General features: G+C 46.7%; 1 protein-coding gene across 1 annotated transcript in view; it reads left to right on the plus strand.

Moving 5' to 3' along the window:
* HSDL2 (hydroxysteroid dehydrogenase like 2) overlaps positions 1-16466 on the plus strand; it is a 41121-nt gene that overhangs the window by 12037 nt on the left and 12618 nt on the right. Inside the window, exons 5-6 of the mRNA XM_090038865.1 lie at positions 13599-13702; positions 15224-15322. Coding sequence (XP_089894991.1) covers positions 13599-13702; positions 15224-15322 — 203 coding nt within the window. The remainder of the gene's footprint in view (positions 1-13598; positions 13703-15223; positions 15323-16466) is intronic.

The following is a 16466-nucleotide window of genomic DNA, read 5'->3' on the forward strand; positions in this document are numbered from 1 at the left end:
TTTAAAATAATTCTTGCTTTTGAAAAAGGGTATTATTAGTTGGTTTTGCATAAGAATGGGTTAAAACACTTTTTTTGCTGAACTAAACAAACATGCCTAATGTATGTTTGTATTAAAGGGACTATTTAAGGAGTTTGCTTCCCTCCCCACTCCCAGCCTGTACTTATCTATTCCAGAAAGTCTTCATGTAACAGTGTCTGAAAATAGTAGCTCAGTTGATTAGGGAAAAACACCCTATGGAACATAACATTTAGGAAAATATTTAGAGCAAATGTTGAAGTGCACCCCATGAGTGTCTGTTGCTAAATCTCTGAATAAGTAGTGTTATCTTCTCACTGGCAATAGTACTATTTTTCTCAATAATAACAACCACATTTCCTTGATGGTGACATTAATTTTGATTAATATCTGTAAGAAGTGCTGATATTGCTGCTGCTGTTTTACAAGAGTAGCAGTCTCTCCTTTAGTGCATTAAAAAAGGAAAACAGCTTTTGTTTTGTGTTGTCACAAATTGAAAAATATGAAAGACAAATGACTCCCAAAGGAAGCTGTGCATGGAGGAATGGCCTTTATCATTACTACTGTATCTATTAAATCAGAAGACTTGTAGTCTAACCAAATGACATGCTTTACCCTTTCTTCCCTTGCTGTCTAGATAGATGGGTTCCATTAACAAGTATATGAAAAAACAAGTGTTTAAAGAGATTTTTACATTTTTTTTGAAAAGCTACATTTATTAAAATATGTAATATTTGGGCACAGTGGGTTATGAAAGAGTTTTCCTCAACTTTATGCAGTATGCCTATCAGAATGTTTCTTGATTCAAGTGCATTCAGAACATTGAAACATATATTAGGGTTTTACAGTGTTTAAAAACAAAACACTAAAAGGATCCTTACATGTCAACCAGTGCCTTTCCCCCTCAACCAACCCATATATAGATTGAATATGCATGTCCTGTGATCTACATATTAGATTGTTTCCTTTATAAAACTTAAAAAAGGAATGTGTGTCAGGTTGATACGGGGAAAGAAGCTGTGTTTGTTTGCATGAAAACATGACGCCATAAACTGCCAGTGTTGGTGACTTAGAGCACTGTGCCGAGCATTGTAAAAACAAAGCCAGAAATGTCAGAGTTAAAGCATTTAGGAGACTGAGCACTTCTGAGATTCTGCTTCCAGTTCTTGGCAGGGTGGGTTTGATTTAAATCAAATCAATTTAAATCACTGGTCAGGAAGCCTAGAATTAATCATTGTTTTCTACAAAAAGTACTTTTTTGTTGTTTGATATAATCTTAATGCATATTAATCACAACTTGGAGATGGATGTAAGTTTCATTTTTTGAAGGTACACATGATACATTTTAAAGCAGTGATTTATTTTGGTATTTTTTTCAGACTAATTTTGCAGCTACATCAGAGAACTGAATTATGATTTGGTTATTTTATTTACCAAAGCTAATTGAAGCAGATACTTGTGAAGTCATTGGGAGGAGAGCTATCTCCAATTCACTAGATTAATGATGGATATTTGGGGGATATATTTCAGGGCTGTGCAAAACAGTACCATTTCGTTTTGACTTCTGTTTTGCCATTTCAACGGAACAGCATTTTGTTTAGAGTTTTGTTTCGTTTCGAAAGCACTGTTCCGTTTCATTGAAACTCTTTTGACCTTTTCCCCATAAGCTATAATGGGGAAGCACAACATTGCCTATAACTTGGTCATTTTTTGGCACATTTAGATGAAAACAGCAGGGATGGTAGCACTTTCTGAGGGCATGAATCCTGCCACGTTTCAAGGACATAGGTGTAGGGGTTTCTGGGAAACTGCACCTCACAGTCTTGAAAGCAAAAATCATGTCACTTGTAAGTGTGAAGGCATGGGAACTGAAAACAGCAGGCTTGGTAGCCCCTGCTGAGGCCTTGAAGCCTGCCATCTTTCAAGGAGATAGGTGCAGCACTTTCTGGGAAAATGCACCTCAGGCTGCTGACAAGCAAAACTCATGATATGTATGACTTTGTGTGTGTGTTAAGGCATGCCCTCACTGGCACTGGGGCCTCTACATGACATGGTAGTGTTCCCCAATGACATCTCCTGCTCCCCTACAGCCTCAGTCCGGTCCACCAGTTTAAATAATAACAGGTAAAATAATAAGTTAGTGAGGAGTAGCACAGCACCAGCAGCATCTCAGACAGCCAATTGGTGACAGAGCTCTTCTTTCCTCTCCTGCTGGAGCTTCTTCTGCATGTGTCCTTTCCCCCTTCCCCTTCCTCTCCTTACTTTCTGTTTCCCTGCAGGCAAACCCAGTTTCAGCTTCAAACCTTGAAATGTTTTGAAACTTTCAAAACATTTCAACTGCCCTCATTTTGTTTCAAGGCTGTTTCGAAGCTTCACTTTGTTTCGATTTCACTTTTTTGAACTTGAAATGAGTTGAAAAGAGTTGAAACAAAACAGCTAGCAAAATTTCATGCAGCCCTAATATTTTTGCCACGCTGTATTAGGAAGACAACAACCATCACCAAAAACAACGACATATAAATTGTTTTACTTAACTAAAACAACAAACGTATATATTTTTTAATCTTTAACTGGTTTATAACTGTGAAATGCGTTTAAAAAAAATTAGATTATTTCAGCCAGCTCAACATGAGAAACCTAAATTATGCAAAAAACTCAGTTTTCACCTTCCTCTTCCTGTTTATTCATAGACTGGGAAAAAAATACCAGCTGTCTTGCTTTTTCAGGTCTCAGGAGATCTCTCAGTTTAGAATGAATTTGGCCCAAAGGCCAAAGAAAAAATTCCTTCTATACCTGCAGAAGAAAGTACTGCTGTTAAAAGCTGGATTATCACTTTAATAGACTCTGAGGAATCCAGGTGCTTAAGTGACTTCCACCAGTTCACTGGTGTGACTTCTTTTAAAACTTCATCAGCAAACATATACTTCTTGAACGGTTAACCCTTAGCCCTGACATTTATTATGGTTGGTATTATGGAAGAATGACTGCTGGATGCCCATGTCATAGCCAACTCCTCTTCTTCAGCAGTTAAGGATTGACACTGGCCCTGAGTATTGAGAATATTGTCAAGAAAATGAGCTGGAGATGGTGCTTGATCCATTCATTTTTTAATGCCTGTAGACTCAGAGATTCAGAGATTGCGAGGCTGGAAGGGACCTCAGAAGATCATAAAGTCCAGCCCCATGCACCAAACAGGAAAGACAACTGTCCAGTCTCCTCTTGAAGGTTTCCAGGGTAGGCAATTGCACCACCTCTGGATGGAGCTTATTCCACAGTCTGGACACTAACTGTGAAGAAGTTTTTCCTAATGTTGAGCCTAAAACGGTCTTCCAGGAGTTTATGGCCATTATGCCTGGTTTTCCCTAAGTGTGCCCTGGTGAACAGTTGTTCACCAAGCCCTTTGATGTACTCCCTTGATGTAGTGGTAAGCCGCTATTAAGTCCCCTTTCAGCCTTCTCTTTTTCAGACTGAAGAGTCCCAGGTCCTTCAGCCTTTCCTTGTATGGCTTGCCTTGCAAGTCTCTGATCATACGGGTGGCCCTTCTCTGGACTCTCTCGATCTTTACCGCATCCTTGTTGAAGTGCGGTGCCCAGTACTGGAGCCAGTACTCTCATCAATGCCAAATACAGTGGAAGAATCACTTCCCTAGCTTTGCTGGAGATGCATCAATTGATGTAATTTAACTCTGTCATTGTGTATTTGTCTTTTCAAGGTCTCACTCAGTTGCTTCCAAATTTCAACAGCATCAGCAATCAAACAGCGATTTCCCTGTGCTTTGTTGAAGGCTATGGAAATAGGTTTCAGGATAGTCAGAATATGTTCTACATTTTTGTTTAGCCCAGTGTTGAGAACTCTGGCTATGAAAGTTCCATCTAGTATGTCACGATTTTATTCACAAAATTATCATCAGATTAGGCTGGTTCCCAATATAGCACTCAAAATGGTCTACTGAGTTCCATTGCATGTCCTATGGGAGAGTTAGTTTGGTTCCTTCTGCTTTCTTTAGAGCAGCTGCTGCAAAGTAGTTGTTACAGAAGTATTTTGCAATTTCAGCAACATTAGCTTTTATTTCTGGAGCACTGAAGTCTTTGGCTAAGAGGTGCATCAAATGAGTGCTGCAGCCATATGTTATCATCTTGGGACTTTCTTCTAGATTTTTCTTCATCTTTGATACATTTGTAGCATTGTCTCACAAAGTTGCCTACTACATATTTGAATTCTTTTTCATAGATTTCATAGACATTAGGGCTGGAAGGGACCTCGGGAGATCATCGAGTCCAGCCCCCTGCCCAAAGGGCAGGAAGTCAGCTGGGGTCATAGGATCCCAGCAAGATAAGCATCCAATTTACTCTTGAAGGTGTTCAATGTAGGTGCTTGAACCATCTCCACTGGCAGACTGTTCCAGACCTTGGGGGCTCGGGCAGTAAAGAAATTCTTCCTTATGTCCAGCCTGAAACGGTCTTGCAGGAGTTTGTGACCGTTCGACCTCGTCATCCCTTGGGGCGCTCTGGTGAACAGACGTTCCCCCAGATCCTGGTGGTCACCCCTGATAAACTTGTAGGTGGCCATCAGATCACCCCTGAGCCTGCGCTTTTCCAGGCTAAAGAGTCCCATGGCTCTCAGCCTGTCATTGTAAGATCTGTTTTCCTGACCTCTGATCATGCGCGTGGCTCTCCTCTGGACTCTCTCAAGCTTCTCCACATCCTTTTTGAATTGTGGAGCCCAAAACTGGACGCAGTACTCCAGCTGCGGCCTCACCAAGGCCGAGTACAAGGGGAGAATGACGTCCCGGGATTTGCTGGAGAAGCATCTATGGATGCACGCCAGCATTTTGGTCGCTTTACTAGCCACAGCATCGCATTGGAGGCTCATGTTCATCTTGTGGTCAATGATGACCCCCAAGTCTTTTTCTTCTGTAGTGCTAACCAATGTAGCACTGCCGAGCTTATAAGGATGCTGCAGGTTTTTCCTCCCAAGGTGGAGAACCTTGCATTTTTCGGTGTTAAACACCATGAGGTTCTCGTCTGCCCATTTGCTGAGCTTGTCCAGGCCAGCCTGGATCACCCGCCTATCTTCTGACGTGGATGCTTTGCCCCAAAGTTTGGTGTCATCGGCGAACTTGGCCAGTCCACTCCTAACTCCAATGTCCACATCGTTAATGAAGATGTTGAACAGTATGGGTCCCAGGACAGAGCCTTGAGGGACCCCACTGGTTACAGGGCACCATGATGAGTGACTGCCATCAGTCACAACCCTCTGGGTCCGACCACGAAGCCAATTTCCCAGCCAGTGGATAGTGGTGGAGCCAAGGCCACAACCGGCCAGTTTGGCCAAGAGGTGATCATGGGATACCAGATCAAAAGCTTTTTTGAAGTCAAGATATATGACATCAATCTCTTCTCCCTTGTCCAGGTGATAGGTCACCTGGTCATAGAAGGAAATAAGATTGGTCAAACAAGACCTACCTGCAACAAACCTGTGCTGGCTATCCCTTAGAATGTTAGCCTGGGCCAGTCCCTCAAGGATGGCCTCCTTAATAAACTTTTCTAAGATCTTCCCCATGATAGAAGTCAGGCTAATGGGCCTGTAGTTAGCCGGATCCACTCTCCTCCCTTTCTTGAAGATCGGCACCACATTGGCCTTTTTCCAGTCTTCGGGCACTACACCAGAGCGCCAGGAGTTTTCAAAGATCCGTGCCAGGGGCTGGGCTATGACGCTCACCAGCTCCTTGAGTACCCTGGGGTGCAGGTTGTCAGGGCCAGCTGACTTGAAGGTATCCAGCTTCTCAAGGTGTTCCTTCACGAGGTCAGCATTGATGGAGGGTAGGGGATCCCCCTCACCCAGATTTCCCTGTCCCATAGCAGGCATGGGCATCCCGTGTGACTGATGAAAGACTGACGCAAAGTACCTATTTAATAGGTTGGCTTTTTCCTGGGCGTCAGTTGTCAGTTGCCCCATCTGGTTTAGCAGGGGTCCAACATTGCCCTTGCAGTTAGTTATAGTTTTTACTGCATGTACCCCCAGATCTGTGCGTGGAGCAGAGGCAGATGCTGCTGCAGGCTGGGCTCTGCACCCTGTTGCCACTGCCCCAAGAGCCATATGATGCCATGTGCCTGCTTCTGCCAGGCAGGCAGGGAACAGGCATGCGCACACACACACACATGCAGATGCAGACACAGATACCAACCTCCCCCACCAGCAGATAAGTGCGTGTGGGGGGAAAGTGGGTGGGGCAGATCAAGAATGGGGGGCAGGGTGTCTTTGTTGGGCTAGGGCAATGGGGCCAGGGTAATGCTGAGATTAAGGGGCCAGTGCACACATCCTCAGGAGGCCTCAAATGCCTCTACACAAATGCTGGTAGTATGGGAAACAAGCAAAAGGAACTTACCCTCCTGCTTGCTGACACCAACTCAGACATAGTGGGGCTTGCTGAAATGTGATGGGACCCAACGCATGACTGGGCGGTGAATATCAAGGGCTATAGGCTGTACGGGAGGGACAGGACGTGGAGGAAAGGTGGGGGATGTGGCGCTCTACATTAAGGAGGAATACACATCCTCATCACGTAACACAGAGTCAGAGGAGGGGCACACTGAAGTACTCTGTGTTAGAATACAAGGCAGTTGAGGGGAAAGAGACTTAATGGTGGGGGTCTACTACAGACCACACAACCAAGGGAAAGAGTTAGACCTGGAGTTCTCAAGTCAGCTCATGGAGGCGGTTAGGTCAAAGGACGTGGTCATCATAGGTGACCTGAACTTTGCAGACATCTGCTGGGAAGAGCAGTCAGCCAGGTATGACCGCTCACGTAGGTTCCTAGCCACAATACAGGACCTCCATCTAACCCAGGAGGTGCACAGCCCCGCCAGGGGAGATGCCTTGTTGGACCTGGTGCTGGCCACGGGAGACGACCTGGTGAGGGGGCTGTGGGTGCTCGACCACCTGGGTGACAGCGATCATCGCCTGCTGGAATTCACCATCCAGCTCAAGGTGGCAAAGGCCTGCAGCAAGGCAGCAGCCCTAGATTTCAGGAGGGAGGACTTGAATGAGCTAAGGAGAATAGTCGGGGAAGCACTGAGGTCCCTGAGGGGAGGGAAGACAGGTGTCCAAAAAGAGTGGTTGCTCCTTAAGGAGACGATCCTCCAAGCTCAAAGGGAGGTAATCTCAACACAGATCAAAGGGAGCAGAAGGGCGTAAAAGCCCCCATGGCTAACCAAAAGCATCCGGGAATGTCTTCTAGTTAAAAGGGAGGCGTACACCCAATGGAAGGGAGAGGCCATCACCAGGGAGGACTATACTGCGGTTGCTCAGGGATGCAGGGGGGCAGTCAGGAAGGCCAAGGCGGAGATGGAACTGGGACTAGCTACCCGGATCAAGGACAACAAGAAGTCCTTTTTTAAATACATAGGGGGCAAAAAGAAGGTAACGGGTAACGTGGGGCCCCTGCAAGACACGCTAGGAAATTTGGTCATCACACCAGACAACAAAGCTAACCTATTTAATGACTTCTTTGCCTCCATTTTCCTGAGCAGGGACCAGATCAGCCCCCGCACTGGGACCCCCTCAGGCCGCAGGTGAGGCACACCTAGGCCAAGGGTCAGGGAGGATCTAGTCAGGGAACTTCTGGAGGGACTGGACGTATTTAAATCAGCTGGTCTAGACGGTCTCTACCCCAGAGTGCTGAGGGAATTAGCTGAGGTCATTGCGGAACCCTTGGCACAGTTGTATGAGCACTCGTGGTGCTCTGGTGTGGTGCCAGGGGACTGGAAGAGGGCCAACATGGTTCCCATCTTCAAAAAAGGCAGGAAGGAGGACCCGGGAAACTATAGGCCAGTTAGTCTTTCCTCAATCCTGGATAAGCTTTTTGAGAGAATTATCCTGGCGCATGTCCATGAGGGGCCAGCAGGGGAGGTTATGCTGAGGGGCAACCAACATGGGTTCATTAGCGGCAGGTCCTGTCAGACCAACCTGGTGGCCTTCTATGACCAGGTCACCAAATCCTTAGATGCAGGGGTAGCAGTAGACATAGTCTTCCTGGACTTTTGGAAAGCCTTCGACACTGTCTCTCACCCTGTTTTCATTAAGAAACTGGGGGACTGTGGTGTCGACACCTACGCAGTCAATTGGGTCGCCAACTGGCTGGAGGGCTGCACCCAGAGAGTGGTGGTGGATGGGTCATTTTTGACCTGGAAGGATGTGGGCAGTGGGGTTCTGCAGGGCTCGGTCCTCGGGCTCGCACTGTTCAACATCTTCATCAGTGACTTGGATGAGGGGGTAAAAAGCACCTTGTTCAAATTTGCTGATGACACTAAGATGTTGGGGGAAGTGGGCACGCTAGAAAGGAAAGAATAGGCTGCAATTGGACCTAGACAGGTTACAGAGATGGGCAGATGAGAACAGAATGGGTTTCAACACTGAGAAGTGCAGGGTGATGCACCTTGTGAGGAAGAACCAGCAGCATACCTACAGCTTGGGAACTCCCTTCTCCTCAGTGCAGAGGCAGAAAAGGATCTTGGAGTCATTGTTAATGCCAAGATGAACATGGGCCGGCAGTGTGGGAACACGGTCAGGAAGGCCAACCGTATTTTGTCATGCATCCACAGATGCATCTCAAGCAGGTCCAAGGAGGTGATCCTCCCCCTGTATGCAGCACTGCTCAGGCCGCAGTTGGAGTACTGCATCCAGTTCTGGGCGCCGCACTTCAGGAGGGATGTGGACAACATGGAGAGGGTCCAGAGGAGGGCCACTCGCATGGTCTGGGGGCAGCAGGGCAGGCCCTACGAGGAGAAGTTAAGGGACCTGAACCTGTTCAGCCTCCACAAGAGAAGGCTGAAAGGGAATCTAGTGGTCATTTACACACTAGTTAGAGGGGACCAGTAGGCACTGGGGGAGTCCCTGTTCCCCCGAGCACTACCAGGAGTGACCAGGAATAACGGTCACAAGCTGGCGGAGGGTAGATTTAGACTAGACATCAGGAGGTGCTACTTCACGGTCAGGGTGGCTGGGATCTGGAACCAACTTCCAAGAGAAGTGGTGCTGGCTCCTACCCTGGGGGTCTTTAAGACAAGGCTAGACAATCAACTTGCTGGGGTTATTTGACCCCAGTACTCTTTCCTGACATAGATTCATAGATGCTAGGGTCGGAAGGGACCTCAATAGATCATCGAGTCCGACCCCCCGCATAAGCAGGAAAGAGTGCTGGGCCTACATTACCCCAGCTAGATACACATCCAACCTTCTCTTGAAAACCCCCAGGGTAGGGGAGAGCACCACCTCCCTTGGGAGCCTGTTCCAGACCTTGGACACTCGAACTGTGAAGAAGTTCCTCCTAATATCCAAACTAAATCTGCTCTCTTCTAGCTTGTGGCCATTATTTCTTGTAACCCCCGGGGGGGCCTTGGTGAATAAATACTCACCAATTCCCTTCTGCGCCCCCCTGACGAACTTATAGGCAGCCACCAGGTCGCCTCTCAACCTTCTCTTGCGGAGGCTGAAAAGGTCCAGTTTCTCTAATCTCTCCTCGTAGGGCTTGGCCTGCAGGCCCTTAACCATACGAGTGGCCCTTCTCTGGACCCTCTCCAGGTTATCCGCATCCTTCTTGAAGTGCGGCGCCCAGAATTGCACGCAGTACTCCAGCTGCGGTCTGACCAGCGCCCGATAGAGGGGAAGTATCACCTCCTTGGACCTATTTGTCATGCATCTGCTGATGCACGATAAAGTGCCATTGGCTTTTCTGATGGTTTCGTCACACTGCCGACTCATGTTCATCTTGGAGTCCACTAGGACTCCAAGATCCCTTTCCACTTCCGTGCCACCCAGCAGGTCATTTCCTAGGCTGTAGGTGTGCTGGACATTTTTCCTCCCTAGATGCAGCACTTTGCATTTCTCCTTGTTGAACTGCATTCTGTTGTTTTCTGCCCACTTGTCTAACCTGTCCAGGTCTGCTTGCAGCTGTTCCCTGCCCTCCGGCGTGTCCACTTCGCCCCATAGCTTAGTGTCATCTGCAAACTTGGACAGAGTACATTTCACCCCCTCGTCCAAGTCGCTGATGAAGACATTAAAGAGTATCGGTCCAAGCACCGAGCCCTGCGGGACCCCACTGCCCACACTCTTCCAGGTCGAAACCGACCCATCCACCACGACTCTCTGGGTGTGACCCTCCAGCCAATTCTCCACCCACCGGACTGTGCAGTCATCCAAGTCACAGCCCCTTAACTTGTTCACCAGTATGGGGTGGGATACCGTATCAAAGGCCTTCCTGAAGTCCAAGTATACGACATCCACCCCTCCTCCTGCGTCGAGGCGTTTTGTGACCTGGTCATAAAAAGAGACTAGATCGGTCAGGCACGATCTGCCTGCCACGAACCTGTGCTGGTTTCCCCTCAGCATAATTTGTCCTGCCGGGCTCTCACAAATGTGAGCCTTGATGATTTTTTCAAAGATTTTGCCAAGGATGGAGGTGAGACTGACTGGCCTATAGTTACCCGGGTCCTCCTTCCTCCCCTTCTTGAAAATGGGAACCACATTGGCCCTTTTCCAGTCCTCCGGGACTTGACCCGTGCGCCACGAGCATTCAAATATTCCCGCCAGTGGCTCTGCAATGATGTCGGCCAGTGCCTTCAGTACCCTCGGATGGAGCTCATCCGGGCCTGCCGACTTAAAGGCATCCAGTTCTTCCAAGTGACCCTGCACCACCTCAGGGTCCACGCATGGAAGTCTGGTGCCTTGCTGCTGCCTCCCTACACTCCCAGTGAGAGACTTGTCATGCCTCTCGCTTAGGAACACTGAGGCGAAGAACTCGTTGAGGAGTTCAGCCTTGTCCCCTCTGTCCGTCACCAATTGTTTCTGCCCATTTAGCAGGGGTCCTATTCCTCCCTGGGCCTTCCTTTTACTCCCTATATATCTAAAAAACAATTTCTTATTGTCTTTTACTTGGGTTGCCATCCTCAGCTCCATGGTAGCTTTGGCCTGTCTAACTGCCTCCCTACAAGCACGAGCAGAAGAGGTATATTCCTCTTTGGTGATCTCTCCCTGTTTCCACTTTTTATGTGCTCCCCTTTTGGCCCTTAGTTTGCCCTGGATTTCTCTGGTCAGCCAGGGAAGCCTCCTGGCCCCTTTCCCTCTTTTACCTCGCACGGGGATCGTCTCGCTTTGTGCGAGAAGGATAGCTTCCTTAAGGCACAGCCACCCTTCTTGGGCTCCCATCATTTCAAAACTACTACTCTGCAGTACGTCCTTCACTAATCACCTGAGTTCACTGAAATCAGCTTTCCTAAAGTCCAGCACGTTCACCCTACTGGTTACCTTACCCACTCGACGCCTTATGTTGAATTGTACTTTTAGGTGATCACTGTCCCCCAGATGGCTACCGATCTGTAGGTCCCCTACTATGTCATCCCCCGTTGCCAATACCAGATCCAGTAAGGCATTCCCCCTAGTGGGACCATGTACCTCCTGCGTCAGGTGGAGGTCCTGTACACAGGTTAGAAACCTGCGTGAGCGGTGGGACTTTGCTGTCTGTGTCTCCCAGCAGATGTCCGGGTAGTTTAGGTCCCCCATGACCACCGCCTCTTTAGCTTTTATGGTCTCCGAGAGTTGCCTCAGGAGCCCCAAATCTATTTCATCCCCTTGATGTGGGGGTCTGTAGCAGACCCCTACCACCAAATCCTTTTCTCCTTGCCCCCCATGTAGCCTAACCCACAGTCCTTCTACTTCCTCATCCTGTGATTCTGTCTTGATGAGGGTTGATGTATATTGCTCCTTAACATAGAGCGCAACCCCTCCCCCCCTTTTCCTCACTCTGTCCTTTCTGTACATGGCAGGGGGTCAGACTTGATGATCTGCTCAGGTCCCTTCTAACTATGAAACTATGTTCCTACTCCTGTAAGCAGGGCCGGGGAGGTGAGGGCAGTGGTGCCCCTCCACGGGCCACACGTGCTGCTGAATGGCTGGGCATGGGCTTGCATGCGGTGACCATTGGTGCCATGCCGTGCACCACTTTCTCACAGCTGGTTGCACGTGCAGCTCTGCAGGCTGGCAATGGCCTCACACCGCCTGTCACCAGCCCACAGCTACATGTGCGACCAGCTGTGAGAAAGTGTTGCAGGATGCGGCAGCAGTGCAGGGTGGTGACAGTGCAGTGTGTGGCTCACAGGGGGGTACTGCTGCCCTTGCCTCCCTTGCTTTGCTCCTAGAGGTGGGCACAGAGAGTGAGCTGAGATGCAGGGTAGGGAGGCCCCCCCCAACCCGGTAAGAGGAAAAGTATGGGAACACAGCAGGGGAGACCTCACCGCTGTGCCCCAGGACATGCTCCGTCCCTGCCTGCCTGCCTGCACATACCTCCTACGGCCTTTCTAAGTACCCCTAGGGGTACGTGTACCCCCGGTTGACCACCCCTGTTCCAGACTGAGTGCTGAGTCCCATTGGGTAGAGTGGTTTTCTTTAATTTTTACTAATTTATAGAGGAGACTCTGGCCTATAATATAGTCCATGGCCTGTGACCTATTTATAAAACTTGTAAAAAGGTTACATGAATATATTGTCTCAGATGGTATGTATTAGAAGTTATAATCCCTATTCCATGATGATATCTTAAGTTAAAGCTATATAGGTTGTATTTTTTCCCAAAAAGTATCTTAAAAAAAAGAATAAAATTAAATGAGAAAAATCTCATTTAAATCTTTAAAATCTGATTGTTTTCTTTTTTTTTTTTTAATTGTTGATTATTATCCACCCGGGTTCTTGGTGATGGGCTATTTTGAAAAATCTTGCCTAATATTCATGCTTCAATACTAGGAAGGAGAGTAGACTTATACATTATATAAGGTATCATTGTGTAGCTTCTTTGTGGCCTGTGTATTAATCAAATACAAAAGCAGGAGTTAGGCCAGCTGTTCTCAACTGGGATCCTTTGGGTTCTTTTTAGGGATGTTGTGGTGGCAGCGGCCAAGTAAAACTGCCTCACACTCCCCCTGCCTTAGGTCTCTGTAATCAGCAGGCAGCAAAGCTGCGTCATCCTGTGCAGCTCTTTCCTGTCTGTCCTTCCCCATGCTCTTCTTGAAAAGAGGTGCAGGTGGAACTGTCCTGTCTCCTTCTGTTTCTGGGAGGAGTGTTGCGGGTGGTGGACTAGGAAGAGCTGCACAGCCCAAGGCAGCTTTTGCCTGTTTTAGGCTGATCAGAGTCCTAATGCAGGAGAAGCGCATGCGAATGGCGCAGCCCTCCCTGGGCTGGCTGTGCAGCCTAGTGCAGTTTCATCAAAGGTTCACAGTCCTTCCTGACTGCAGCAGCTGACTAAGACGCATTTGGGTAACAAATAGTGGTTCTCAGGCAGGGGTGCTGCTACATTCAAAAAAGTGGTGGTAGGGTGCCTTGACCCTGAAAAGGTTGTAAATCAATTGGGCTAGACAAATGAGATCAGGGTGAAACTTTCATTTTTATAAAACATGCATTTTATTCATACCTCTAATGTGGTGGTTTTGCTAAAAACATTAAAATGTGTACAACAAAAAATCCTGACTACTAACAGAAGTTTCTGACTACTGTTAACTTGTCTAATTTGTCTTTGTTTCATTTCTTTGTAGGTCTAAATTATGCCTTCCTTTCTTAAAAAAGAGTAAAATAGCTCATATCCTTAACATCAGCCCCCCACTTAATCTGAATCCCATCTGGTTCAAAAATCACTGTGGTATGTAGTGCTCCATTATTTTATTTTTAAGTTAACTAGCATTTATGAAAGATGTAGGAGTGGTGTGCCTGTGTGCCAAGCCCCTCATTCAGCTGCAGGTACATATTGGTCCGAGTCAGGGGTGGGCAAAATATGGCCTGTAGGCTGGATCTGGTCCACCCAAGGATTTTTTGGCCCATGGCAGGTCCCTCAGACTTGCCCATCTCACATGTAGAGGGCAGCCCAGGCTCTGGTGCATGCAGTTGGTCCTGCTGCCCCTGGGGCATGCAGTGGGGCTGGGGCAGCGTGATGTCCGGACTTGCTTCTCAGCAGCCACCGCAGCAGCAGTTCCCCTGCCCTCCAGTTCTGCATGGCCCCTCCCACAGAACTGGTGCCTGCCACAGGGGTGTGCAAGGAGCAGATTGCAGCTCTGCATTGGTCTTCAGACCCGTGATATCACAGGCCTGCAATCCTGACCTCAGCCCTGACCCTGCCCTTCCGTGCCGCTCCCCAATACTGCTTCCCACCCATAGCCCCATCCCATCCACCCTCCAGTCCAAATAATTGCCCACCCCTGGTTTGAGTCATCCAGGCTTTTCCACACTTCCTGAAAGCGTGTCTCATAGTGGTCCAGGAAAGGATAATATTTGTTGGGGGGGAGGAAAAAGGAGAGAATAATTATTGAGACCCTAACATAATTGGTGTAACAAACTGGGTAACCCCAGAAGCTCTAAGCATCAGCCTGTGAACAGCTGATGGGGTTCCCCAGCTGCAGGAGTGTCCCTGGCCACACATTCACTTAATCAATCCATTTTGATTTTAACTTCCTTTTTCAAAGTATTGTTTCGAATTTGTGTACTAGCAAAGGTAAACAAAAACATTGATATTAGATGTTTTGACATTTGGATATATTTTAGTTTCAAAACTCTGAACCTGTCCCCCCCCCATTTGTGAGATTAAATCTTTCATTCTTTTCCTTGAAACTGAAACTGTTTTCATTAATTGGCTTTTTCTGATGAAGAAAGTTTGTTTCATAAAATTATGTGAATGCAGTAGATCGTAACAGTGGCTGTTTTTCAGAGAAGGATGAGCAAGATAAAACTGACCCATGATTTCTTTTATAAGAATAAGGAAGCACCATTTTCTAGTTATCTGGGCTGGTATCAGGTAACAAATCCTAAAAGTATGGAACAATTTGACAGGTTTATCATTTGTGCCATTCAAAACTTTTCATGCCAAAGAATTGTAAAACTATTTTTTTTTTAATGTACAATGACACTGAAATTTTGGTCAAAAGTTTGAGTTTGCAAGTTTGTAGGTGAAATAATAATATGTCAAACCATAAGATTAGTTAATAAAAAGGTCAATGCAAACCTTTTTCTTCATCAGATCTTGCCTCATGTAGGCTGTTCTCTCTTGAGAAACTTCTTTTAAATCAATTCTCCTCTCCTTGGTATAGTATAACTAATGAAATTTGTATCTCAACACAGACAGTGAATTCATACCTTACTTAACAGAATTCTGCTGGGTTTTCTTGTTTAGCTTACACCATTTCTAAGTATGGTATGTCCATGTGTGTCCTGGGGATGGCGGAAGAATTCAGAGGAGAAGTTGCAGTCAATGCTTTATGGCCTAAAACAGGTAATTTTATTTTTAAGATGCTAAAAGTCTGTCTTTCCATCTCTTTTTCTCTTTAAAGCTCCAATTTGCATGTTTTTTGACTTGGACTAGGCTTTAGGTTTGAAAATGGATTAAAATCAGGAGACTAGCTATTTTATTCTCCCTCGTATGTTCTGTGTGCTCCCCCCCCCCAATAAAAAGGGCCTGTTGTCTGGGTCCCCTGTCTTTCTAAATTATCAAGTGATAGGCCAATGAGGCCTGGACTGAGTGGCTGGTTGCATAGACTATTAACAGTGGCTGGTTGCATAGACTATTAACAGTGAATGCCTGTGTGATTACCAGAATGTATCCTCCAGTTCATTCATATCTCTCATTTGACTGAAGACACTTGTATACTGATCGGTTTACTGACCCTTTCTTAAAGTTTTACTTAAACTTTCCTTTTTCCTTACTTTGTTGCCTTTGTCTGTGGATGACATCACAGAAGTATTAATGGACCAGATCAGGTCTGCAGAAGGATTGCAAAGCTCTGATCTGGGCTGTATTTTTTATCACCAGCTGCTTGATCTGGTCTGTGTTTTGCTAATAGCATGTCAGTCACATGTGTTTTACTAATAGCATGTCTAGCTGCTGCATCTCAGTTCCTCTGGTCTTTGCAGAGGGCTGCTTTTCCTCACTGTGTCATCTGCTCACCATCACTGGAGCAGCCGGGGGAGAATGATGACCCATGGTACTAGCTGGGTCACAAGGTGTGGCCTGCATTAGTGAAAGGTTACCAACCTCTGATTATATGATATGACTACTTCTAAATTGCCCCTAGGGCCTTTGGCTAAGGGCAAGCAAAACTCAGGGAGTGTCCTGCAAGTAGGATGCCTGCCAAAAGTTTTGGAAACATCTGAAGCTGCAGATGGGGATGGAGGACATATGCCAGTAGTAGGGCCCCTTATGTTTCTGGACTCTTAGATTTGGCATTTGTTTTGGCTAGTTTGGCCTGGAATACATAAAATTAATAATAATTTAAAAAAAAAAAAGGATAATAACTACTTCTAAATTCAGCTTGAAAAAAGCCTTTGGTACTATCTTAGAATGAATGTAAACACATGAAAGCAGTCGTTACACATGTTGTGCATGCTTTTCCATTATGAAGGAACTAAGTAACATTTCC

The sequence above is a fragment of the Crocodylus siamensis genome, chromosome 3, assembly GCF_052110815.1.
Source record: "Crocodylus siamensis isolate JL-2025a chromosome 3, ASM5211081v1, whole genome shotgun sequence".
In the NCBI taxonomy this organism is placed as follows: domain Eukaryota; kingdom Metazoa; phylum Chordata; order Crocodylia; family Crocodylidae; genus Crocodylus; species Crocodylus siamensis.